Source organism: Mus caroli, unplaced genomic scaffold (genome assembly GCF_978045245.1).
Source record: "Mus caroli unplaced genomic scaffold, Mus_caroli_1 scaffold_8, whole genome shotgun sequence".
NCBI lineage: Eukaryota > Metazoa > Chordata > Mammalia > Rodentia > Muridae > Mus > Mus caroli.
Window position 1 is genome coordinate 111,462,439 of NW_028227263.1, and position 27,278 is coordinate 111,489,716.

The 27,278-nt window shown below is 46.6% G+C and overlaps 1 protein-coding gene across 2 annotated transcripts in view; it reads left to right on the forward strand.

Moving 5' to 3' along the window:
* The first annotated feature begins 2,545 nt into the window (after positions 1-2,545).
* Positions 2,546-27,278, forward strand: part of Gpatch1 (G-patch domain containing 1) — a 45,003-nt gene continuing 20,270 nt past the window's right edge. The window contains exons 1-10 of one of the 2 annotated variants that reach the window (XM_085841880.1): positions 2,546-2,633; positions 12,013-12,147; positions 13,313-13,398; positions 14,281-14,433; positions 15,358-15,455; positions 16,694-16,752; positions 19,063-19,305; positions 20,981-21,128; positions 23,418-23,497; positions 26,486-26,690. In XM_085841880.1, coding sequence (XP_085698006.1) covers positions 2,604-2,633; positions 12,013-12,147; positions 13,313-13,398; positions 14,281-14,433; positions 15,358-15,455; positions 16,694-16,752; positions 19,063-19,305; positions 20,981-21,128; positions 23,418-23,497; positions 26,486-26,690 — 1,237 coding nt within the window. In that variant the 5' untranslated portion in view covers positions 2,546-2,603. Of the gene's footprint in view, positions 2,634-12,012; positions 12,148-13,312; positions 13,399-14,272; positions 14,434-15,357; positions 15,456-16,693; positions 16,753-19,062; positions 19,306-20,980; positions 21,129-23,417; positions 23,498-26,485; positions 26,691-27,278 lie in introns of both variants that reach the window. The other variant, XM_085841879.1, reaches the window with a different exon arrangement.

Below are 27,278 nucleotides of genomic sequence, written 5' to 3' on the forward strand. Positions count from 1 at the left end.
TGCTTTCGGGTTTTTTGTTTGTTTGTTTTTGAAGCAGTGTCTTACTTACTATGTAGTCTTGCTGACCTGGAACTCACTATGAAGACCAGGCTGGCCTTGAATTTACAGAGATCTACCTGCTACTGCCTCCCAACTACTGGGAAGAAAGGTGTGTGTCACTGCATCCGGGTCCAGAGGAATCCCATTCTGTAGTGGGCTGTGGTTAAATCATTCATATCTGGTCAGGGCGATGAAAAGGATTGTTGAGTGCTCAGCCTTAAACCGATGTTCAGGACGTTCAGATTGCTTTCCTCTCAAGCTCAGCTGACACTCAGGAAGAGAGGGCAGAAAGATGGAAAGACTGAGTTCGAGGCCAGCCTGGTCTACAGAGTGAGTTCCAGGACAGCCAGGCAGGGCTACACAGAGAAACCCTGTCTCAAAAACAAACAAACAAACAAAAAAACAAAAAAAAAAAAACAAAAAAAAAAAAAACCAAACAAACAAAAAAACCAAAACCAAAACAAAAAAAACAAAACGAAGCAAAAAAAGAAAGATGGAAAGAGCCAGAGAAATGGTGAGGAGTGTCTTGAAATACTGTCTACTGGCTAGGACAGGGTCATTGCAATCACAAACACAGGAACACATGGCAGCTGTGGCTGACTGCACAACACACACACACACACACACACACACACACACACACACACACACCCGTGCATGCACGTGAAAGTAGGAGAGGGAAAGAGGAGAAGGACATCAGCAGGAGTGGAAAGGGTGTCATGAAATATAATGCGGTACCTGGCAGGCCCATGCCAAGGTGTCCTCCTGAAAAAAATCACAGACATAGTATACGGAAGGTTTATTGTGGGGGAAGGGAAGCGGGGGCAGGGACCTGGAGAAGGGGCAGAGGCAGATGGAGCCACAAGGACAGAGAAAGCTGGGATAGAGGACAGGGAGGCCATGTGGGAACACTGGTGAGAGAAGGGAGAGAGAGAAAAGGAGGAAAAAACAGGGGTGGGGGTGGGGGAAGGGAGGGAGAGGGGGGAGAGGGAGAGAGAGAGAGAGAGAGAGAGAGAGAGAGAGAGAGAGAGAGAGAGATTGAGAGAGAGAGAAGGGGTGTGAGTAGGGAGTAGTCCTTGACAGCAACCTTTTGCTAGGTTGCTGTTGGGAGGGACATAGAGGAGTTGTCTGTAAGCCAACAAGGGCAATAAGAAAGGCTTGAGTGGCTATGATCAGCCGGCATTGCTGCTTTGTTGCATTGTTATGAGCTCCTCAAAAATAAAAGGAGGGGGCTGGAGTGATGGCTCAGTGGTTAAGAGCACTGACTGTTCTTCCTGAGTTCCTGAGTTCAATTCCCAGTGGCTCATAACCATCTGTTTGTTTGTTTATTTGCTTTTTGAGACAGAGTTTCTCTATGTAACAGAGGCCTGGCAGTCCTGGACTCACTTAGACAACTAGGCTGACATTGAACTCACAGAAATCCCCCTTCCTCTGCCTCTTGAGTGCTGAGATTAAAAGTGTGAGTCACCAAGCCAGGCTGAATTCCACCCCCACCCCCACCCCGTATTGGTCAAGCTTGTGAAGTGAGATAATGGTGCCCATTGGCAGATGTCTGTGCCTTAGATTTGCTGAAGGACCTCTCATCCTTAGCCCACTTGGTCTGTTTCTCTCTCGCGCTTTTCTATTTATTTGATTATTTATTACAGTGTCTCATTGTGTAGTTTAGGCTGAGGTCCAGCTCTCTATCCATGCTTGATATCTTGTTTCTTGTCTTTCACCAATTTCCTTAGCGTGCAGGGTTCTGATATTCTCAGGGTCGGCAAATCCTTCCAAAAGTCTAGGAGGGGGCCTCACTTTTGCAAATATAAAGATGACAAGTATATTGTGTGCGAGTGTGTGTGTGTGTGGCCCGATCCATACGATGTGCACTAAAGACACATCTGCCTGTCGGTTCCTTCCCATTTCCGGTGTAGAGGGCCAGACAGTGGCGACTGGGCAAGCACTTTTCCGGAAGCTGGTTGGGACGAGTGGAAGATCGGGTTGGCACTGGCTGAGGCAATTAAGCAGGGGCGAAGGAGCCAGTCGCGGGATTGGCTGTATGGAATTACAGAGACTCTGCCCTGCGTCCGAATATTTGGGTCGTTTCCAGCATCTTATCGCTGTGTCTTTTCAGTACTCAGGCACATGGCAGAGCCAGGATGGGGTGTACAGAGACCAGTATTGTTTTTGTTGTTTGTTTGTTTTCGTTTTTTTTTTTTTTCTCTCGAGATGAGACAGGGTTTCTTTGTGTAGCTTTCGTTGTCCTGAAACTTTCTTTGTAGACCAAGCTGGCCTCGAACTCAGAGATTCTCCTGCCTCTGCCTCCTGACTGTTGGGATTAAAGGCGTGCGCTATCACCGCCCGGCACAGTTACAAATCTTATCTGCAGCCGGACTTGCATAGGACTATGATCTGCAAGGAGGAGGTGACACTTTCCCCCAAATAAATCTTTACAGAATGCTCCAGTTCGCGGAGGCAAAACTGAATATTTTTGGCCTGTAGAGGCTCCCGTAGCGAGGGGGCGGAGCCCGGAAGGAGCAGGATGGCGGCGCTGGACAGTGACAGCGACGAGGATCTGATCAGCTATGGAACGGGCCTGGAGCCTCTGGAGGAAGGTGCGGGTCCGATGGCCGGTGGTGTCTGGAGGGCGCAGACTGAGAGTCCAGCACGTGGGCGACAGCGACATCTCGGCCTGGGTCTGGGCTCGCTCGCTGTGGGCACAGGGAACGCGCTGGAGAGGCTTGTGCACGCGTTCTTGGGGGCAGAGAAGGACGCGGAGGGGTGGGAGATGCAGGAATGACTAGGCAACATGGGTATGATGGAGGGTGGTCAGTCAGTCTCTTGTCCCAAGGCAACGTTTGCACCCGTCTTTGAAAGTAAAAGAAACCAGACCTGGAAAGATCTGGGGAGAAACACTTGAGATAGGCAATCCCTAAAGTGGCAGACAGCTTAGCAGTCAAGGGATAGTCAGGACAAGTGTGGGTGGCCCTTGCCATGGTAAGGAGTCTGGAGTGTGTGTGTTGCTGAGGAGGGAACCTCGTGCATGCGAGGCTAGTGTGTTACAACTGAGCTACATATCCAGCCCCAAGAATTGGAATCTTTCCTTTTTCTGACAGGGTCTCATGTAACTCATGCTGACATCAGATCCACTTTATAGCCGAGACTGGACTTGAACTCTTGATCCTCCTATTCCTGTCTAACATGTGCTTGGTTTGCAACTGTGTGCCATCAGACATAGCCAGGAGTTTGGCTCTTATACTACGGGTAGTCCTTGGTTCAGTTTACACAAAGAGAAATGTATTTCTTCCCTTTTCCTTTTTTTGCGGGGGAGGGAGGCAGGATTTTGCTAGCTCCACTTGGCTGGACTCACATATTTTAGCAGCCTCTGCCTCTCAGGTGCAGGTGTTAAAGGTGTGTAGTGCCATGCCTGGCAGGATGCATGTTTTAACATTATGTTTGCTTTAATTTTGAGAGTAGTCTCCATGGGGGGTGGGCAGGAATGAAGCAGGGAAATTAGCCAGAAAGGTCTGGAGACTGTGGTTGTGTGGACTGGAGAGTTAGCAGCAACAGCTGTTGAGTAGGTTTTGCATGGAGCAGACTAGACCGGTGTTGACTGGAGTTGCTCGTGAAATACAGAAGAAATCCAGGGGTGAAGGTAAGATGAAGCAAGGCTCTCTGGCGTTTCTGGTCTGTTTCACTTAATGACTAGGTTTATCTACTGGGTGTCTATACTGCTGATGGGAGTGTTAACGTTGTGGGGAAGATAGGAGTCACAGTGATGGACCAGAAGTTACCTGTAGACTTTTGTTGGTGAGGCTTTCCCCCCACTCCCGCCTCCTGCTTCCCATCCTGACCTGTTGGCTATACCTCTGAGACATTTTCACTGAGACTCTTACTGTTTTTTTTTTTTTTTTTTATTTTATTTTTATTTTTTGGCAGGAGTGGGTATAAGATAGGGTCTTTCTATATAGTTCAAGCTGACCTTCTATTTGTCAACTATGTAGACCAGGCTGGCTTTAAACTCAGGACTATGCTCTTTTCTTAGCCTTCCCAGTCCTGGGATTACAGCTTTGCACATCACATATCCCATATGTCTTAGACAGTTCTTCTGTGACAGAGTCACATGCAGCTCAAGCTAGCCTCAAACTTTTGTGTGGTGAAGACGGACTTTGAACTTCTGGTCCTCCTGTTTCTGCCTCCCAAGTGCTGAGACCCCAGGCCTGTGTGTGCTACCTGCCCCGTTTGTGTGGTGCTGAGGGTGAAACTCAGGCAGCTGTGCTTGTTAGGCAAGCATTCCACAACTGAGCTATATCCCCAGCCCAAGCAGTTCTAATCATTAGAAATGTTTGCCAGGGGCGCTGGTGAGATGGCTCAGCGGGTAAGGGCATTGACTGTTCTTCCGAAGATCCTGAGTTCAAATCCTAGCAACCACATGGTGGTTCACAACCACCCATAATGAGATCTGACCCCTTCTCTGGTGCATCTGACTATAGCTACAGTGTACTTATGTATAATAATAAATAAATCTTTAAAAGAAAAAAAAGAAATGTTTGCCAGATACTAACCCTAACTTCTGACGACCAAAGGGAAAGAAAGGCAAGTCTCTGTGCAAGTTCTTGTATATTTGAAGGTTGCCCTTGTGTTTCCTCAAATATATCTGTGTTCATGCATTTTTATGTGATAATTTTTCTCTGTCCCAGCTATCTCCCAAATAAATGAGACAGAGATTTATTTGATCAAGCTTTACAGCATAATAGTTGAGGAGTAATTAATCTATTCTATTCTAAACTAATCTGGCTATGTTCCAGCCAAAACCCATTCGATCCTTGCATTTTAGTATTGGTCTGGCTTTCTCATCTCTAGGTGTGTTCCCATGGTGTCTCCTTGACCCATTTCTCACAGAGAATATCTCCTCCTCCTCCTCCTCCTCCTCCTTCTTCTTCTTCTTCTTCTTCTTCTTCTTCTTCTTCTTCTTCTTCTTCTTCTTCTTCTTCTTCACCACCCATTTCTCACAGAGAATATCTTCTTCTTCTTCTTCTTCTTCTTCTTCTTCTTCTTCTTCTTCTTCTTCTTCTTCTTCTTCTTCTTCTTCTCCTCCTCCTCCTCCTCCTCCTCCTCCTCCTCCTCCTTCTTCTTCCTTCTCTCTCTCTCTCTCTCTCTCTCTCCCTGCCAAACCCTTGACTGGGATCTGAAGACTACCCTACTGTCTGTGCTGCTCAGCCATTGGTAGAGCAGCTTTTATTGACAAATCAGAGAACAAATGGGAGCAATGTTTCTACAACATCGAGACAGGAGATACTTAGGATAAGCATTAAAATGCCATGTCCAGATTACAGATACGGAGACAGAGAAATCAGCGTAGGAATAATAAAGGATAATCTTTACACAGAATACTATAACATTCTACGTCCATATCCACTCTACACCCATTACCCCGGGTGTGAAGTCCCCTCAGCCCTAGTTGCAGAGTTCTTCTCCAAGTAGACTGTGGGGTGGAACATGACCATCATAACTATGCCCCTAATTCTAGCCTATTTGTTCAATACAACTGAGATCACCTTGGTTTTATCCACAAGCACAACACCCCGTGAATGTAAAGAATCAGATGGTACAGATCTTGGACTGGAGGAGTTCCAGGTTTAGTAGGGAACAAAAGCACAAGGTTTGCAAGTACTGAAATGTGTGATGCTATTGGATAGCACCCTTCACAAGCTACGGAAGAGGCCATAGGGGAGCGGCAAGGTGCCGTGAACACTGGTTAGACAGTGGAGGAGGTCAAGGGTCGTGCATAACATTCATGTTGGACATCCGTTCAGATCGTTTCTGTATTTCTGGTGGTATAGTTGTTTCCTTGAGAAGAGCTATGCAGGTAAGGTATCAGCTGTTTGACCTGGATTTTTCAAATTCTCTCTAGTTTTAAATTATATTACTATTACTTGAGAGGGTCTGCATGTGCCCAGTTTGTGCACAGGGGTCAGCAACAGCTTTCAGGAGCCAGTTCTCTCCTGCTTAAACTCAGATTGCCAGCCTGGAAACAAATGCTTTTATCCACTTAGACATCATCTTGCCAGACCCTCCAGTCCTTCCGGTTTTTAACAAAAGTTAGAAATGAAATAAACTGGTCTAACTATGCTCTGGGGTGAAAGGAAAAGGCATTGATTTGTAGGATTTTCTCTCTTTTAGATCTAGAGAGATTTATTTTATTATTTGTACATGTGCATGTTCTTGTTTGGGAAGAGCCTCCAAAAGAGGACATTAGATTTCTTGGAGCTTTATTTACTAGGATCTGAGCTTAGGTCCTTTGACAGAGCAGCAAGTGCTCTTAACTGGTGAGCTATCTCTCCAGCCTTCCTGGAAATACTCTGTAACTTCAATGTTAGAAACTTTAGAACTTTCTCCCTTTCTTCCCTCCTGGCCTCCCTCCTCTCTCCCTCCTGGTCTCCCAACCCCCTCCCTCCTGGCCTCCCTCCTCTCTCCCTCCTGGTCTCCCAACCCCCTCCCTCCTGGTTTCCCTTTCCCCTCCCTCCTGGTCTCCCTCCTCTCGCCCTCCTGGTCTCCCTACCCCTTCCCTCCTGATCTCCCTTTCCCCTCCCTCCTGATTTCCCTCCTCCCTCCCTCCTGGTCTCCCTCCTCTCTCCCTCCTGGTCTACCTTTCCCCTCCCTCCTGGTCTCCCTTTCCCCTCCCTCCTGGTCTCCCTCCTCTCTCCCTCCTGGTCTCCCTCCTCTCTCCCTCCTGGTCTCCCCTCTTCCCTCCCTCCTGGTCTCCCTCCCTCCTCCCTCCCTTCTGCCTTCCTGGTGCTGATCCCACTCTCTAACACTGAGCTGTATTATAGCCCCTGATCCACCACTCTCCAAACACTTTGAAGTCTCTGGCTGCATTTTACAGCACAACTAGACCGATAATCACTCTTACTGCTGCTTTGAAGTTGTGCTGTCAGGTCAGGTAAACACGAGTGGAGGACTGGCTCCTTTGACTTCATTAAACCTTAATTAAAGTTGCTGGTCCTGACAGTAGGATTATTGGTTAGGTATTAGCTGGGGAGTTTAGTGACAGTGATCGGGAAGGAAGAAGTCCACAGTACTTTCCTACTCTTCCTTAGACACCATCACTCCATTATAGAATCATCAGTTCCTGCCCTCCTTCCTGTACAGATTCATTTTAGGGCTCTTCTTCTTCTTCTTCTTCTTCTTCTTCTTCTTCTTCTTCTTCTTCTTCTTCTTCTTCTTGCTATGACCACCACCCTTAAACCTACCTAGACATCCCTCCACACAGAGGATGTCACAGACCCTGTATCACCGTCCCCAAAGGCCTTATAGTGTCAACCTTTGCTTCTGGCTCCATCTCACACTTCTTCCTGCTCCTCTAGTGCAATTGGACTGTCTCAGTATACCTGATATTATGGGATTTTGTTGGATTAAGTCTGGGCTTTGTGCATGCTAAGCATGCATTATTCTGTGTTAAGATTCCCCTCTCCCCAAGTCCAGCACCGCCCTGGTAGACCTCCTGGTTGGTGGCAGAAGCTAATACTTCTGCTGGAATTGTGTCTTTACCTGCAGCTAACAAAACTCTGCTCATTCTGGGTTCCTTTATGTGGCCTGACACATGCACACTGGTCTCCCCTGCTGGGCTCTGTGCTTAGATTTTTCTACCAGCATCTAGAACCAGCCTCTTCCAGAGGCAAGGCTTTTGTGTACTTCTAGCTGAGGAATGTGTAAGGAACAGTGTAGGTGGTAGCTCTGGCTTGGAGATAGAGTTGAGATCTGGCTCAGCTCTGTGCTTATTAACTCTGGACCTCAGGCAGCTACTTAATAAGTACCCTTATCCAGGTATGATAAATGAGCAACTTATCAGCCCCTGATAAGGGAAGAATTAGTTGTTGTCAGTGGCCATGATTACAGTAGGTACCTGCTTAAGTACCACTTCCTCTCTAGAGTTTTCCAGCAACCTGGTTAGAGATGGCACCATCTGCTCAGGAGCTCTGTGGGGCCTGGCTCGCCACACCAGTAGATCTCATGACCTGCCGCCACCAGTCTCACTTAGTTGTCTGCAGATATTATCTTCCCTTCTAGGTCAAGAAGGCTGCAAGAATGGCACCCTCCCTCACCTTAGCCCAGGGCCTCACCTAGCCCAGCTACAGGGGATGGACAAGGTAGGGGAGGGGAGCAAGCCTGCATAGATGCTGCTAAACATCCCACAGCACCCAGGACATCTCCCCACAACAAAAAATTAACACAGAAGACACTGTCAGCGGTGCTAATATTGCAAAAATCTGACCAAGACAGGAGTCATTCCAGACGCATACAAAGTAATAGATAGTGTGTTTTTGAGTTTTTGAGAAATGGGAAAAATCGGAGTCAGGGCTATAACTCACTTGACAGAGTGCTTTCTTGGCATGCTTGAAACCATAAGTTATCCCCAGAACCACATTGGCCATGTCTGTCATCTCAATACTCAAGAGGTGAAGCTGTAAGGCTCAGATGTTCAGGGTCATCCTTGGCTTCGGAGTAAGTTTGAGGCTTCAGGTTCATCCTGGGCACACTGGACCCTGGTTTTGTTTTTATTGTTGATTTGGGTTTTAAAGAAAACAAAGCAAACAGTAAAAATCCTGCAGAATGAGACCAGTTCTTTAAAAAAGGCACCATAGCTTGTGTTAACTGAGTCTCACTATAGCAAGGCTTTGTGGATAGTTTGTTTATTGATGCTGAGAGTGGAGACCAGGGCATCCTGCATGCTAGGTGAATGCTTCATCTCTGATGTGTACTCAGTGACATTTAATTCTCCTTGCTACCACAACAAGGTGGGTTCTATCATTACACTAATTTTACAGCTTTAGAAGCCAAGCCCTAGAGAGATTAAGTCCTTTGCCCAAGATCACAAAATGAACAGGTTGTGTCGCAGGTGGGTTCGAACTCAGATTACCTGGCCTCTTAGTATAGCTCTTTTTATTTGGCAGGGGAAAATTGGGGGCAGGGAGTGGCTTTTGAGATAGGATCTCATATTAGCTCAGGCTGGACTCAAACTCACAGCAATCCTCCTGCGTCAGTCTCTCAAGTGCTGGGATTACAGGCATGCATCACTATGCCTGACTTTTTTTTTTTTTTTTTTGGCTGTCTTAGAACTCACTCTGTAGACCAGGCTGGCCTCAAATTCAGAGATCCACCTGCCCTGGCTCCTGAGTGCTGGGATTACAAGCATGCACCACCATTGCCTGGCTATGCCTGGCTTTTTAATTAATTATTTTCATTAAAAAATAACTGATTTAATTAATGAAGTCATGGGTATACCTGGCCTTTAGGGAATACCTCACTTGTGACACAAAATACTAATAGCAGGAGTGGCAATGCTAGCTAGCTAGCCACTTAGAAGCACGTCCTGTGTGTCCCTCCTGCTGAGTCCTTCCCAAGTGTTGTCTGATTTGCACACACAACTTTGAAATAGCTACTGGTCTGTTTGCCTCTGGTTGGGGTCTCTAGCGCAGCCCTCTGTTTCACCTTCAGGCTGCACACATTATAGGCATGCTTTCACAGGGAGAGCTGGGGAAACACCGGCGGAGAGAGAGGCTCAGCTGACTGGGGTCCAGCACTAGTAACGGTGGAGTTAGTGTTGGAGAGTGTGCGGCACTGTGACCAACCTCATGCCCTTAACTGACCACAAACCTGCTTCCTGTTCCAAACATTTGTGGATCGAAAGTATGTGCCATTGAACCTGGACCCCTTTCACATTTTAAATAAATGCAGAACTTGTCCTCGGGAAGACATCCTTTTGGTGACAGGGGGGAGGGGGAAGAACTGTGGGAGGACGAACCAGGAGGAGGGTAATGACTGGACTCAAATGAGCAAACAAACAGACAGTAAATATAGAGCTTTTGAGTTGTATGCAGCAGTTTGTGTCATAACACCTAAAACTTGAAGCCTAAGGAACATTTATTTGCCTTAGGCTAAATGTGTGCAGTGGCCTTTGCTTGTGTAGTGTAAGAGCCCATTCCTTTTCAGACAGGGCTGAAAAGGAAGACAGGAGAGGGATCAGTGGGTAAAGGGGCTTGCTGCTGATGGGAGTTTGATTCCTGGGATTTTAAAAGCTGTCCTCTGCTCAACATGGTGGCGCACACCTTCAATCCCAGCACTTGGGAGGCAGAGGCAGGCGGATCTATGAGTTCTAGCCCAGCCTGGTCTACAGGGTTAGCTGGAGGTCAGCCAGGGCTACACAGAGAAAGCCTGTCTCAAAAACCAAAACAATAAAAAAAGAAAGCTGTCCTGACCTCCCCACATGTTCCATGGCTTGGATGTGCTCACAAGCACACACATATGTATGTATATATGTATACACATATACATACAGGCCTTGAACTCATAGACTTCTCCTGCCTCTGCCTCCCAGGTGCTGGGATTAAAAGTGTGTGCCATCCTGCCCATCCCCAGTATAATGTTTTCTTTTTTTTTTTTTTTTTTTTGGTTTTTCGAGACAGGGTTTCTCTGTTTAGTCCTGGCTGTCCTGGAACTCACTTTGTAGACCAGGCTGGCCTTGAACTCAGAAATCCGCCTGCCTCTGCCTCCCAAGTGCTGGGATTAAAGGCGTGCGCCACCACTGCCTGGCTCAGTATAATGTTTTAAAAGTGCTCTCGTCTGTGTGTACTTGGCTGGAGCCCGGAGGTCAGTGTTGGCTGTCTTCCTCTGCTGCTCTCCATTTCCCTCCCCCCATCTCTGCCTCCCCCCATCTCTGCCTCCCCCAGTGCTGGGGCTGGCCATGTCCACTGTGGCTTTCCCAAAGGCACTATGACCTGCACAGCAAATACTACCCACTGAGCCACCTCTCCAACCCTAATTTGTTTTTTGTAGTGAAATTTAGTAGGAGAAGCAGAACATTTTTACCTTGGATGTATACATGTTTGTGTACGTGTATTATATGTGTACATGTATGTGTGTGTGAGTGTAAGCACTAGTGTTCATGGCATGCGTGTGGTGGACAGGATGACCTCCGGTGAGACAGGGATTCTTAGCTTGGGGCTCCTGAGCACACCAGGCTCTCTGTCCAACTTGTGGACTTGCAGGGGTCCTCTTGTGGCTCCCTCCCATCATGCAGGAGGAATGCTGTGATTGCATACATGAGCAACTGCTTCAGGCTTTATGCAGGTGTATTCATTACTCCTCTGTTGCTGTGATAAAATATTATGACTGAAAACAACGTATAGAAAAAAGAGTACTCTGGGTCGTGGTTCTAGAGGGAAAGTCCACAATGGCGGGAGGCATGGAATCAGACAGCCAAAGCATGAAGCTTTGGCATGGAGGTCACATATCAAGGGCAAACACAAACAGGGTGAGTAAGCTAGAAGTGGGGTGAGATTAAAGACCTGCCCCTAGTGATGTACATCCTCCAGCAAGGCTAACACACACACACACTAACTCACTGAGATCCATCTGCCTCTGTCTTTAGTGCTGGGATTAAAGGCTCCCCAATAGTGCCACCAACTAGGACTAGATATTCAAATACATGAGCCTGTGGGGCACATGTCTCATTCAAACCACAGTTAAGTTCTCAGAGTCTGAACTAGGCTCTCATGTATGTAAAAGCACTCTATCCACTGAGCCCATCCCCAGCTTGGACATTCTTGCTGAAACATATTTCTTAGCAGAATCTTCCAAAACATATTATTTTGTAAAGTATAAGCTAATAACATCTAGAAACAGCAATTAAATGGATATCCATGGAGTTATATTCATTAGGTTCAAGAAATGACATTTTCAGCCGGGTGTGGTGTTGCAGGCCTTTAATCCCAGCACTTGGGAAGCAGAGGCAGGTGGATTTCTGAGTTCGAGGCCAGCCTGGTCTATTGAGTTCCAGGACAGCCAGGGCTATACAGAGAAACCCTGTCTTGAAAAACCAAAAAAAAAAAAAAAAAAAAAAAAGAAAAAAAAGAAAAAGAAATGACATTTCCCCTAAGTTCTTCCTAACTCATCATACCCCTCTCTCTTTTTCCACACTAACTCTTTTTCCAGGTGAAAGACCAAAGAAACCCATTCCTCTTCAAGACCAGACTGTCAGAGATGAGAAAGGAAGGTACAAGCGCTTCCACGGAGCCTTTAGTGGTGGTTTCTCGGCTGGTTACTTCAATACCGTCGGCTCAAAGGAAGGTACGCACGGTCCTGCAGGGGCCAGAGGTCAGGCCAGCCTGGGAATCTAGACTCTGCCACCTCAGACTCCCGAGTGCTGGGATGACAGACGTGAGTCTCCATGACCAGATTCCAGGCCTGACTTTAAAAAATAAAGCTAAAAAAAAAAAAAAAAAAATTAAAAAAAAGCCGGGCGTGGTGGCGCACGCCTTTAATCCCAGCACTCGGGAGGCAGAGGCAGGCAGATTTCTGAGTTCGAGGCCAGCCTGGTCTACAAAGTGAGCTCCAGGACAGCCAGGGCTACACAGAGAAACCCTGTCTGGAAACCCCCCCCCCCCAAAAAAAAATAAAGCTGTTGGGTACATGTGCCATAGACTAGAGAGATATTCCTTGACCATCTGGGTTGCTCCCAGCTTCGACTTACACCACTGTTGGTGCAGCCTGACAGGGAAGAGCCTTTCTCCTACTTTGCGGAAACTAGAGAGATTCCAGCCAGGAGGCTAAAGCCACATAGTGAGTTCCTTCAGTTTTGGCTTTGCCCTGAATACCCTCAGGCAGCTTCCCAGGTACCCTTGGCTGTACCTCTGACCCAGTGACTAAGAAGGTCAAGGGTCACAGGTGTTTTGCAGATTTGCAGATGAGGCAGCTGGGGGTCATAGAGGTTATAGAGCCAGGATAGCATCAGAACCGCCCAGGAATTATTTGACACAGGACTGCACACACCAGCTAACTACTTGCTCATGACCTGGAGAAAAATAAATTTAAATGTCACACTATATCGTATAATCAATTCTGTAATTAAAGTAATGCACATTGTTTTCCCTTTCTTTCTTTTTTCTTTTTTTTCCAAGTCAGGGTCTCACTATGTGGACCAGGCTAGTCCAGAACTTTCGATGTAGAGCAGTCTGTAGCTTCATCTGCTCCGCCTCCTAGGTGCTGGGATCACAGGCGTGCACCACCCAATTAACTGAATGTTTTCTTACATAGAGGCTGGGGATAGAACCCAGGACCTCGCTGCAGGCTAAAACAGACATTCTGCCACTGGGCTACATCCCTGGTATGCTCTACCGAGTGAGTTCCAGGCTGGCCAGGCCTTTGTAACGAGACTCCATCTTAAACAAATGCAAACAAACAACAAATGAAATACTGTCTAGGATTATAAGATTCTAAATGTCTTTCCTCCCAGGATGGACACCCTCTACCTTTGTATCTTCAAGACAGAACAGGGCTGACAAATCTGCTCTTGGACCTGAAGATTTTATGGACGAAGAGGTGGGTCAGGCAGTGGCAGTGTCCTTGCTTGTGGTGTATTCTCGCGCCCCAGAAAGCCCGTGTAAGCTTTCCTTCCTGTCTGAGACTTCACTTCTGTGATGCTATGTGCCCTGGGTGCCTGTCGGTGGCTTCTCCATCACTCAGATGTCTGTGCAAGAGACACTGGCACAGTTTCTGAAGTCAGGGATGTCATGTCAAGGCAAACGAACTCGGACATCTCTAGTTGTCCCTAACTCAGCATCCATGGTGCTGAGCCTGTAGCTTTTCACAGGAACCCTGAAGCACCCCTTGGTTTTAGGAGAGAGAAGTAAGCTAGCTAGAATTAAACTCCCACTACCTTAAAATCTGGGCATGGATTCACCCATCAGCACAGTCAAGTGCAATAGAACAAGCTGTAAGCTACCAGCAGGAGAAGGAGCCCTTGGGTCTTGCCATGCAGCTGAGGCTGGCTCCAAACTTTTAGCCCTCTTGACCCAGCCTCCCCTAGTGCTAGGATCACAGACAAGTTGCTACCACATCTGACTTTTCTCTCTCTCTCTCCCTCTTTACATTTTAATTATTTATTTAGTGTTTGGGGATGTTTTATCTGCATGTGTGTATGCACACAAGAAGAAGGCTTCTGATTGTATGGGACTGCAGTTATAGACAGTTGTGAGCTGCTATACGGATGCTGGGAATTGAACCCAGGATCTCTGGAAGAGCAGCCAGTGATCTTAACCACTGAGCCGCGTTTCCAGAACCCAGAGTTCTCTCTTTCGCTTCGCATATTTACAGGAAACTGATGTCTATTTAAAACTTTGTTGTGTGTGTTGGTACAATGCGTTTGTTGTGTGTGTATAAATGAACTAATTCTGTTTAATTTTCTTCTTTGGAGGATCTTAGTGAATTCGGGATAGCACCTAAAGCAATTGTTACCACGGATGATTTTGCTTCCAAAACCAAAGACAGAATCCGGGAGAAGGCCAGGCAGCTGGCCGCTGCTGCAGCCCCTATTCCTGGCGCCACGCTGCTTGATGACCTCATCACACCAGCAAAGTGAGGGGGGTGGGCTGTTCTCTGCACGGGCGCTTTGTGCATGTGTGGTTATCTTTCTCAGGGTTAGCTCAGCTGCAGCTACAAGGTGCTGCCTAACTGGAAGACTAAGAGAATCCCTGCACTGGAAGGCTGTTAGGAACTGGGTGGCTTCCCTTCACCTTCCTCACAGGCCTTGGGGGTCCTGTCCTGCCTGTACTCTCCCTTTCCCTCCCTCCTTCCCTCCCTCTCCCTCTTCTCCCATTACCCCTCTTCAAACTACCCCCCTTTTTCTCTCTCTTCTTCCCTTCCTTCCCCTCTCCTTTTCTTTTTCTTCATTCCCAGCTTGAGGTCAATTTTATTCGTTTACTATTCCCTTCCCACAAGCAAGGGATAAATCTCAGTAGTTGCCTAGAGAACGAGAGGAGAGGAAAAAATAGGGGCATAAAGATCCAAGCCCTTACAGCTGGTCTGGAGAGCAGACACAGGGTCAGGGAGGGGAGCCTTCCGGGAAGAGTAAGGAAGACCAAGGCCTGAGTGCTAGGGAAAGCTGCTTAGAGAAGAGTTAGAAGAAAAGAAGTTACGCTTTCTAATGAAGTGGGCAGACTTATGAAGCCACATGGCTGATGCCTGACTTTTGATTTCTCTATACTTTGTCTTCTGTTCCTGGGAGTGTGGCCTGATTAGAATTCCCTGGTGTCTCTGGGCCACAGGCTTTCTTGACAAGGACTTAAGTGGCAGACGTGTATCTCCCCTAGTTCAGATGTGTCCCCTGAGCCCGCAGGCTGATCCATTGTGCTATAGATGCAGAATGTGCCACCGAGCCTGCAGGCTGATCCATTGTTCTATGGATGCAGGATGAGTACAGACAAGGCAGGCAGAGGGGCTAGAGCAGGAGTTGTTTACTAACAGTGAAGTTCACTGTCACCGTTTCCATATCCTGTCTAGATTGTCTGTGGGCTTTGAATTGTTAAGAAAAATGGGTTGGAAGGAAGGGCAAGGAGTCGGCCCTCGGGTGAAGAGAAAGGCGCGCAGACAGAAACCGGGTAAGCCCGCCTGAGGCCCCTTCTGTAGCCTGCATTCTGGTTTGTTTGTTTAGTTTGGTTTTGTGAGACAGGGTGGAAGTTTGCAGTTCAGGCTGCCTGGAGCTTTCTAAGTAACTCAGGCTGCCTTCAAACTCACGATTCTCCTGCTTTAGCCTCCTGAGTGCTGGGCTTATAGTTGTGTGCCATGACCCTTAATTACAGCATAGGTTTTTTGTTTTTTTTTTGTTTTTGTTTTTTGTTTTAAAGGATTTATCAGTATTTGAACATGGTAGCATGCATACCTTTAATCCCAGCACTTGGAGTGCTGTGCGTACTACATATGTGCAGGAGCCTGGGAGGCCAGAAGAGAGCGGCGAGGCCCTGGAACTGCAGTGAACAGTTTGGAGCTATTCTGCGGGTGCTGGGGATGGAACACATGACCTCTGCATTAGGGACAGATGCTTTTTGCCACTGAGCGACCGACCTCTCCAGCCCCACAGCATATTTTGGAAAGCTGCATGTTCCTAGAACTAGACGGCTGAGTCAGGGAGCATGCACAGAGCTTAAGGTTTTCGGTGTCATGCACAGTAACCTCTGGAAGGCTTGTCCAGGTTCACATTCTTACCAGGAGTGCAGATGTTTGCTTTTCACAACCACACCTTAGCTGAGTCACAGAGTCAGTCAACATTACAATTTCCTCCTCCTCCATCTATCATCTATCTATCTATCTATCTATCTATCTATCTATCTACCTACCTACCTATCTATGCTGAGGATTGTATAGGCTTTATAAATCTCAGGCAAGGACCTTATCACTGATCAACACTACACTCCCAGATTAACATTATTCTTTTCTTTCTTTTTTTCTTTTTTTGGTTTGGGTGTTTTGAGACAGGTTTTCTCTGTGTAGCCCTGGTTGTCCTGGAACTCACTTTGTAGACCAGGCTGGCCTCGAACTCAGAAATTCTCCTGCCTCTGCCTCCCAAGTGCTGGGATTAAAGGCCTGCGCCACCACGCCCGACTATTATTTTCTGCTTTTTGTCCCCAGACTGGAAGTGAACCCTTTGAAGGCAAGGGTAATGTCCTTTGGGTCCCTGCAGTACATTATTGGAGCACAGGTGGATTGGGCCTGTCGTCTGCCCAGGACCCTCAGGGTACAGCACCTTTAAAAGGGCAGCCACGTGCCCCTGATGAGTGTCAGTGGCTCCGTCTTTATTTGTCTTCGCTCATGACTAATCCCTTTGGGATCTCTTTTCTAGATCCTGGTGTGAAGATCTATGGCTGTGCATTGCCGCCTGGAGGCTCTGAAGAGTCTGAGGTATGTTATAGTAGAGTGTGCTCCTTCATGATGGTGAAATTTTAGGGTCACAAACTGGGAATGTAGCTCAGTGGTTGATCCTAGCATATACTAAACCTTGGATCTGATCCCTATTGCTGAGAGAAAATTAAAAACTACCAGGCATACAGCAATAGGTAGACTGAAGCAGAAAGAAAAGTCTCAGGGTCTAGACTAGCCTGAGCTACATAGTGAGACTCTGCCTCAGAAAACAGTGGGATGGCTCGGTGGGGAAAGGTGCTTGCTGCCAAACCTGACCACCCGAGTGTGATCCCCAGGACCCAGATATAAGGAGAGAACCAACTCCCACAAGTTGTTCTTTGACCTCCTACACACACATAAATAAATAAATAAATAAATGTAATAAAATTACAATGCAACAACAAAAAACCTAAGCAGACAACATAGCCAAGCAAACAGATAAATAAACCAATAGAAAGGTCATGAGCATCTTTAGGAATCTCTTAGGCTCCACTGTCCTGGAACAACCATCCTCTAAAGCTGTTGTTACCATGTCAGCTGATACAGTTGATGACTTGCTGGCACCATAGTTACCCCAGCTCTGTTCTTATTCATTGGTTAACTGGCTGATTGAGGGAGACAAGGTCTCACTATGCAGCCCTGGCTGATCTGGAACTCATTGTGTAGACCAGGCTGGACTTGTGCTCACAGAGATCCTCCTGCCTCAGCCTCCCAAATGCTGGGATTAAAGTCACTCGCTGCCTGGGGCTGGGGTGGGGGTAGGGTGCTGGTGAGATGGCTCAGAGGTTGAGAGCACTGTCTGTTCTTCCAGAGGTCCTGAGTTCAGTTCCCAGCATCCACATGGTGGCTCACAACCATCGATACTGAGATCTTATGGCATGCAGCTGTACATGCAGATAAAGCACTCATATACATAAAATAAATAAATCTAAAAGAAGAAAAGAAAAAGTTGTGTCCTACCATGCTCTGCCTGTTCTTATTTATTTTTTTGTGGTGGGGTTTAAAACTAGGGCCTTGCATGCTAAGTGTTTGCTGTACCTTTGAGCCACACACACTCTTGCCTTTGTTTCATAGTCTTTTCTTTCTTTTTCCTTTTTTTTTTTTTTTTGTTTTGTTTTGTTTTCCAGGCAGATGTGTGTGTGTGTGTGTGGGGGGGGGGGTGTAATAGTATAGTCCTGGCTGTCTTGGAATTTGCTTTATAGACTAGACTGGCCTCTAACTCACAGAAATCTGCCTGCTCTACTTTCCTGAGTGCTGGGATTAAAGTCATGTACCACTACTGCCCAGCTAGATTCCTTTTTATTTATTTATTTATTTATTTATTTATTTATTTTGTTTTTTCGAGACAGGGTTTCTCTGTATGGCCCTGGCTGTCCTGGAATTCACCTGCCTCTGCCTCCCAAGTGTTGGGATTAAAGGTGTGTGCCACCACACCCGGCTTTAGATTTATTCTTTCTTTCTTTCTTTCTTTCTTTCTTTCTTTCTTTCTTTCTTTCTTTCTTTCTTTCTTTCTTTCATGTAAGTACACTGTAGCTGTCTTCAGTCACTCCAGAAGATGGAGTCAGATCTCGTGACGGATGGTTGTGAGCCACCATGTGGTTGCTGGGATTTGAACTCTGGACCTTCAGAAGAGCAGTCGGGTGCTCTTACCCACTGAGCCATCTCACCAGCCCTTTAGATTCTTTTTTAAAAAAGGTGTGTACCTGCTAGTTAGTCTCTCTGTGTGTGGAGCTGCCTACTGAGGACAGAAAAAGACACCAGATACCCTGGAACTATAGAGTTCAAGGCAGGTTCGAGCTGCCTGAGGTGGGTGCTGGGAACTGAACTCTGGTCCTCTGCAAAAGCAGCGAATGCTCGTAATAGCTGGACCATCTCTCCAGCCTCTGCTTAGAGCAGTGGTTCTTAACCTGCGGGTTGTGACCCCTCTGGGGGTTGAACAACCTTTTCATAGGGGTTGCATATCAGATAGTTAGATTCCAGTTTACAACAGTAGAGTCCTGAAGTAGTTTTCATTAGTATTAATAGTATTTAACCACAAAATAATCTTGTAGTTGGGGTCACTCCAGTGTGAGGAGCTGTATTAAAGGGTCGGGTTGAAGCTTTAAGAAGGTGGAGAAGCACTGGTTTCTAGTCTCACCTGACATTGCTTTTGTTAGTATCGTTTTTTTTCCCAGGGATGGGATCTGGTCATTGATGGCAGCAGAAGTACAAGCCTGGCAACTGTTTTGTTTGGAATTAATCACTGAAGTCTGAGAGGACTTGACACCTGATAGTGACTCACCTTAATTCCTCCTCAAACATTTGCAATAGGATGAAGATGATGACTACCTGCCTGACAATGTGACTTTTGCTCCTAAAGACGTCATGCCTGTGGATTTTACACCTAAAGATAATGTACATGGGTTGGCCTACAAGGGCCTGGACCCCCACCAAGCATTGTTTGGAATGCCAGGAGAACACCTGAATCTTTTTGGTGGCGCATCTGAGGGGACCAGCCATCTTCTTGGAGATGTTGGACTGAGTAAAGGAAGAAAACTGGGCATTTCTGGCCAGGTAAAAGTTTCTGTGTTGTAAAAGCAGAAACACTGAGAAATAAGTATACTTCCCATGGTAGATCAGTCCATAATAGGTACTTTGTTTGCTCAACGAGGGCTTTGAAGTCCAGTCCTGCCTCCCCAAGAACCTCGCCCAGTTCTCTCTTTCTCCTCCTCTCTTTCTGGCTCTCTGTCTTTGTCCCTGTTACTTTCTCTTTCAGTTTGGGGGGCTTGTCTAGTATATGCAAGGCTCTGGGTTCCACCCCCAGCACTGAAAGAGAGAGACAGAGGCAGAAACAGAGAGAGACAGACAGACAGACTCAGGGCCTTGCATACAGTAGGCAGGTGCTCTTTCACAGAGACGTATGCTCAGTCCCAGATTGTGTTTCTCTGAAGGTCCTTTGGGGACACCTGTGATGCTTGCCACCCTAACTCTAACAATGGTGCCCAAGAGCCTGTGGTGTCCTTGGTAGAAACTCATGTTCCCAGCTGGAGACCTGTTTTCCCATCCTGGCGGGGCTGAGCAGAAAAGCACCTTTCTAATACTTTGATTTGGTCTAATTGCAGTTGGGGGCTGCAAGATGGCCCAGCAGATTGATAAAGCTGCATCGCTCTGGGCTAAGCCTCTCCTCGCTACTGCATGCCCTGAGTCAGGAGCACCTGGGTCATTTTGACTTGGAGGTTTTGTCCCATAGGAGCTTCATGTTGCCTATCTTCTCAAACAACTCACGGGTTCTTAAAAAGAAAGTGGGCCAGCGTGGTGGTGCATTCCTTTAATTTCTGTACTCAGGAGGCAGAGGCAGATGGACCTCTGTGAATTCCAGGCCAGCCTGGACTACATCAGAGCAAGTGCAGGACAGAGTGACATAGTGAGATTTTTATCTCAAAATAAATAAATAAATAAATAAATAAATAAATAGGTTACTTTGTTTTTTTTCTTAACGATTTTTAAATATATTTATATATATGAGTACACTTATAGCTGTCTTCAGACACACCAGAAGAGGGCATCAGATCCCACTGTAGATGGTTGGGAGCCATCATGGGGTTGCTGGGAATTGAACTCAGGACCTCTGGAAGAGCAGTCAGTGCTCTTACCCACTGAGCCATCTCTCCAGCCAGATTACTTTGTTTTGTTCTTTCTTTCTTTTCTTTTTTTTTTTTTTTTTTGGTTTTTCGAGACAGGGTTTCTCTGTATAGCTCTGGCTGTCCTGGCACTCACTTTGTAGACCAGGCTGGCCTTGAACTCAGAAATACGCCTGCCTCTGCCTTCCGAGTGCTGGGATTAAAGGCGTGCGCCATCACGCCCGGCTTGTTTTGTTCTTTCTTTGCATGCTTTTCCTATTCTCCCAAGAAAAATTCAACTACCGCAGGCTGTTTCCCCCAAGAGTTCAGACCTTGGCCCTGATGACCAGAAACTGACAGATGTGTCTGCTGTTTTCTCTTCAGAGGCCTCCCTCTGTCTGTTCAGTGCTGCCGGGACTGGGGAGGATTGTGCCTGAGCTACCGTGTGGCGTTTGCCTCTGGTCACTGCTTTCAGTAGACCTGACTCTCTAACCTAGGGTTCCCCCTTGCTTCCCTCTCAGTGATCTGCAAGAGCATTTGTGTCTGCTGGGTACTTAGTACAGCTTAGCCCTGCAATGCAGACGGGCCCTCCAGCCTGGGAGCTCTATTTGAAACCTTGTGTTTTGCAGGCTTTTGGTGTAGGTGCCCTGGAAGAGGAAGATGATGACATCTATGCCACAGAAACTCTATCCAAGTATGACACTGTGCTGAAGGACGAGGAGCCTGGAGATGGCCTCTATGGCTGGACAGCTCCCAAACAATACAAAAATCAGAAAGGTACTTCTTGGCAGCCCAGATGGTAGGACTTGTTGTCAGGGTCTTGGGAAGAAGGGGGCACAGGCTCTGGTATTGGAGTGCCAGACTCTGTAGAGGAGAGGGTTATCCATGATGTAGGATGTGGGGCTGAGAAATAGTTCAGTGGTTAGGGCCACTGGATGCTCTTGCAAGGACCTGGGTTTGGTTCCCAGAACCCACATGGTGGCTCACAACCATCTGTAACTTCAGTTCCAGGGCATCTCATGCTCCCTCTGGCCTTTATAGGCCTCAGGCATACACACGGTACATATACATACATTTAGGCAAAATACCTATAAACATCAAAAAGAGATAACCAAAAAATATGCAGGGCAAGAAACAATATAAACTGATATAATGGCTTGTTCTTATAATTCTAGCACTTGGAAAGCTGAGGCAGGGGGATTGCTGTGAGTTTGAGGCCTGCCTTGCAGTGTATAGGACCTAAGAAAGAAATAGGGTTTAAGGCAGAAGTGAAGATGGGATGTACTAGGGAGCTAGAGAGGCTTGGGGCCAGGAGGGGACGACTGTGGCCTGGTGCCACGCCGTGCTCAGACAGCAGTGGGGACTCAGAGCTCAGGGAACTGGAAGATTGAGCCAATGTAAACAGCAGGCCAGAAGACCAGGTTTGGGGACAGGTGACAGTGCCAACAGACTGTAGCACAACAGAACTCGGCTAACCTGCCTCCTACCCCTGAGGCCTCAATAGGCTCTTGTGTGCAATCAAACATGGTTGTTCACCTCACCTTTTTCCTTTTCTTGGAGTTAAGGTTTAACTGTAGAGCCCAGGCTAGTCTCAAAGTTGTGCTTTGTCGGCCCCTACCTCCCAGGTGCTAGAATTACAGATGTGATTATTATAAATATTGGCGTCTTTCAACATAACTTAAATTTCCAGACAGACTCTGTGGTGATTCAGGTCCTTTGGTTAAACCGCTATTGCAGTCTTGATTTCTAGAAACGGTGCAGGCGACTACAGGTGGAGAATCGGGACTGTCTAATACAGTCAGTCAGCACAGTGCCCTCGCTTCTGTCACAGTACCCCCCAAGGCCCAAACCATATACAATTTCACATGTAATAAATTAGAAATGTTATTGTATATGTTATATACCTAATGTATCGATACCATTGACAATATGTTGCATGATAATTATATAATAATATAAAGTACTAATTACTAATTGAGCATACTGTAGACACTAATGGAAGAATGAAATTAACAATAGTTATCTTAATTATATCAGTAACCAATATTTAAGTTAGCTAAATTATTAACACCTTACAGTAGTTGGTAGTTTACATATACTCTAGTCTGCTTTCTTTCCGAGACAAATCTTTCTCCTTTCCTGAGAATAGTGCCTCTGTTCTGCTGATGAGTTTGGGATATTTTTGTCTCTTTTTTAATTTGCACACACTCACTGCACATATTTTCTTCGGACTGAGTGAACGTGTCGTTTCACCAATCTCTGCAACTGACTTTTAGATTTTTTTTTCCTTCCAGCAGTTACTGAGGCTGGAATGAATCCTCTGTGTACCCACTCCGTAGAAAGTCCTCCTGCGAATCGAAGGGCCTCTGTCACAGGCTTGCGTCTGCAGCCAGAGAGCCATCCCCTGGTCAAGTCAGAGGGCGTTGCTCACTCAGTTTCCTTAGTTTGCGGGCTTACCTATCTACTGTTAATGTTTTTGTTTGCCATAACAGTTTGTCCCTGTGAGCTCACAGCTGACCTGATTGTGTTGCCTAGGAGCCTTATTTGGGCTGTTGCTAAGGAAACTGGGACACAGCCACCCTGGGGCACTGCGGAAGAACTGACCCTTGCAGTTGGGATCTTTCTTTTGACACTCTAGCTGGCTTTTCTTGAGAACTTTCACTCCAAATAATAGCCACTGGAGGGGAGGGAGAGGACAGCTTTATGGGGCCATTTTAGATCAAGTTTTTAGATGTTCCAGTCAGAGTCCTGACGAGGTGACGCATCATGGCGGTGGCCTGTGCAGACAGAGGCTGTCTTGCTGAGGTCCTTGCTTGGAAGACAGTGCTGGGTGCTTGTCTAGGGAGGCCAAGTCTGAACTGTCTGGGCGGCTGGGCAGTGGAGGGCAGTTTGGGCTGAACCTCACTGTGTCAACAAAGGGGTGAGAGTTTGAATGCCATTCGGTCCCCAAATGCTCCTCCCCAGTGACCTTACCCAGGGCGCTGTTTATGCTCTGGAAAATAAGAAGCCTCTTGCCTCCCTTACTCACCTCAGCTTCTGGAATTAATCAGTGATGTCATTTTGTAGAACCCGAGAGAGATCTTCGATATGTTGGCAAAATTTTGGAAGGATTTTCCTTGGCTTCTAAACCTTTATCTTCAAAGAAAGTAAGACAACCTTTCCATTAAAATTATATTGCTTGTTTGGTGTTTATAGTGTTTATTTTAATATTTATATGTTCTTTAATATTTATAATATCATTAACTAATCTGGTATTTCTCTATGAATACTCATTTTTTTTTTTTTTTAGAAGAAAACTGGGTGTTATAGGACAGGTCCATAATCCTAGCACTTGGGAAACGGAGGCAGGAGAATCATATTTTAAGGCAGCCTAAGAATCTGACTAAGATCCTTTTTCAATAAGGGGGAGGGGGCTTCACATAGCCCAGCCAGCAAAGTACTCAAGACATGAATTCAATTCCCAAACCCATGTCAAAAAAGCCGCTGCAGTGGCTGTAATTGTCATCCAGTGTGTGGAAGGTTCCGGAGGCTCACCAGCCAGCAGTAGAATCTCCTTGACAAGGTCCATGCCAGGGAAAGAGTCTGTCTTAGAATACAGAAGGTGGGGAGAGCTGGAGAGATGGCTGAGCAGTTAAGAGAACTGATTGTTCTTCCAGAGACCCAGGTTTGATTCCCAGCACCCACAAGGCAGCTCACAACTGTCTCTAACTCCAGTTGCAGGGGATCCAACACCCCCTGTTGGCTTCTTCTGCTAACAGATATACATGTGGTAGTGCATAGATGTACATACAGGCAAGACGCCCATACACATTTTTTTTTAAAAAAAAAGACATTTCCATTGGAAGAGGCCAGTAATGTGGCCTAGTAGTTAAATTCCCAGCACCACACAGAACCCCAAACCCTTGCAGCTTGTTAGAGGGCAGTGCTCTTACTTTTAGACTAACTTGATGTTTTGGGAATACTGCTCAGGGGAAAATGCTTGCTTACCGTTTGCAAGTAAACGCAAAGATGGTTTCCTGACAGAATAATTCCACTGTGTCCAGGGAATTTGGACCTCCTAATTCTGCCAGTAACAACAGGATACAGACATGGATGTGGTGGAAAGGTCTCAGGCCAGTGTGCACCTGGGACTGAGTGCTTCACCCGATGTTCAGGGTTGACTTGGTTCCCACTTTCAGGAAACTTCTAATTCTAGAAGCCTATGCACAAGCAATGGTTAATCTATGCTTGTTACACTCAGAGCAAGGGGACCCTTCAGTAGGTGCATGGTGCAGCCTTTAATGCCAGCACTCAGGAGGTGGAGCCAGGCGGATTCCCTGAGTGTGAAGCCAGCCTGGTCTCCAGAGCTGAGTTTCAGGGCAGCCAGAGCTGCCCAGTGTAATTCTGTTTCCAAAGGAAGTCTAATGCTTAGGCTGAGATATAGCTCAGTAACAGAGACTGCATTCAGTATGTTCGAGGTCCATCACCCCCTAAGCAAACAACAAAAACCCCACTTTCCTTTTAACTTCTCTGTTCTGCTGTCATTAATATCTTCAGAGCCATAAATCCAGAAATTTCACAGATAGGTCTAAGTTTCCATGTTGTCAGCCTTTCTCTCCCCCCACTCCCTCATGCTGAGTTTGATCTAAGACCTCATGTATGCTAGGCACACACTTTACCACTGAGCTACAGCCTAGCCTATCTTTGTTCTTCTTTTTGTTGTTGAATGTCGTTGCTGCCGTTTAATCCCAGGGTCTTGTGACTATTCTGCAAATATTGTAACTGAGCCTCAGCTCTACCTAGGGTCCGAATTAAAAAATACTTTGGATTAAGAAGTAAGTTGGAGAGCTGAAGGGGTCTGCAACCCTATAGATGGAACAACAATATGAACTAACCAGTACCCCCAGAACTCGTGTCTCTAGCTGCATATGTATCAGAAGATGGCCTAGTTGGCCATCACTGGGAAGAGAGGCCCCTTGGTCTTGCAAACTTTATATGCCCCAGGACAGGGGAATGCCAGGGCCAAGAAGTGGGAGTGGGTGGGTAGGGGAGCAGGGTGCGGGGGGAAGGGGGGCGGTATAGGGGACTTTTGGGATAGCATTTGAAATGTAAATGAAGAAAATATCTAATAAAAAATAAAAATAAAAAAAAGAAGTAAGTTGGCGGGCTAGAGAGATGACTCAGCAGTTAAAAGCACTGACTGCTCTTCCAGAGGTCCTGAGTTCAATTCCCAGCGACCACCATGGTAGCTCCCAACCATCTGTAATGGGATCTGGTGCCCTCTTCTGGTGTGTCTGACAGCTACAGCATACTCACATACACAAAATAAATAATTCTTTAAAAAAAAAAAAAAGTCGGGGCAGGAGCTGGAGAAATGGCTCAGTGGTTAAGAGCACTGACTGCTTAATATTGAGGAGTGGTTTGGATCCCAGTACAGAAATACCTGTAACTCCAGCCTCAAAGGGTTCATGTCCTCATCTGGCCTCTGCAGGCACCTCCACACATGTGCACATTCACTTACACAACAGACATATTCATTAACAAGATAAAAATATATTTAAAAAAATGAAGGTCGGATGTTTCACTTTGGAAGTGAAGCATAGCCTGAACAAAGAGTTTTGAATTTAAAACTACTTAGTTTTGGGCCGGAGAGATAGCTCAGTGGGTAAGAGCGCTGACTGCTCTTCCAGAGGTCCTGAGTTCAAATCCCAGCGACCACCATGGTGGCTCCCAACCATCTGTAATGGGATCTGGTGCCCTCTTCTGGCCTGTAGGTATATATTCAGGCAGAACAAAAACTACCTAATTTCAAGTTCGTTATTTTTTTTTTTAAAGTCTTGAACAAACAGCTGTAACTATTTGTTCGTACAGTGGGCTGGGTCTGCATGAGGGGCAGAACATGGTGCTATGTCTTATATTTAGTGCTCTCATCGTGGGAAACATACATATTAGCAGTGGTGTTGTTTGCCATGTGAGGCTGTTGGGACAGTAGTTCTGGTTTCCCTCAGGGCCAGGTGATCTCAGTGCTGTCCACCTCGAAAGTGAGCCGAGGCTGGGCCTATCTCAGGACACTAAAATCATGGTTTTCTTTCTTAAGTCTGTGTGATCTTGTAGCCTGGATTTCCTGACTTTTATTTTGTCTGTTTCTTGTTAAGATTTACCCGCCCCCTCAGTTGCCCAGAGACTACCGACCGGTGCATTATTTCAGACCTGTAGTCGCCGCAACAGCCGAGAATGCTCACGTACTTCAGGTGTTATCGGAGTCATCTGGGAAAGCAGGGCAGGATGTGGGGACGCACAGTAGGCATCAACTCAATGCCTCCAAGCGGGGGGAGTTGCTAGGAGAGATGCCTGTTCAAGGTAGGTGTGATGGAGGGGACTGGACTTGTTCTGTTTAACCTAATCTTACTCAAGTGGGGAGTTGTGGTTTCCCACTGATGGGGAACCCTCGCAGGCGTGTCATGATTGCAAACAGCGTATAAAAGTGTGTACGGACCTTATTCACTATGACTTGGGGAGTTGTTCCTTTTGCCCCACCCACCTTTTAAAGGTCTCATGTAGCCCAGGATTGCCTTAAATTCTCAGTGTAGCCCAGGGTGGTTTTGAACCCTCAGTCCTACTGCCTCTGCCACACAAGTGCTGAGATCACAGGACTGTGCCACTCACATTTATTTGTTTTCTTTAGAAGTTTTGATTTAAGTTTTATTAAAATTTATTAGCCAGGTGTTGGTGGCACAGGTCTTTAATCCCAGCTCTTGAGAGGCAGAGGAAGGCTGATCTCAGTGAGTCTGAGGCCAGCCTAGTCTGCAGAGTGAATTCCAGAACTTCTGGGGTTACATGAGAAATCCTGTCTCACCTCACCCCAGGCCCATTTTTTTTTAAATTTACATGTATCAGGGTGTATGTGTATGTGAGTGTGTGTGTGCACATTCATGCTGGTGAGGGCAG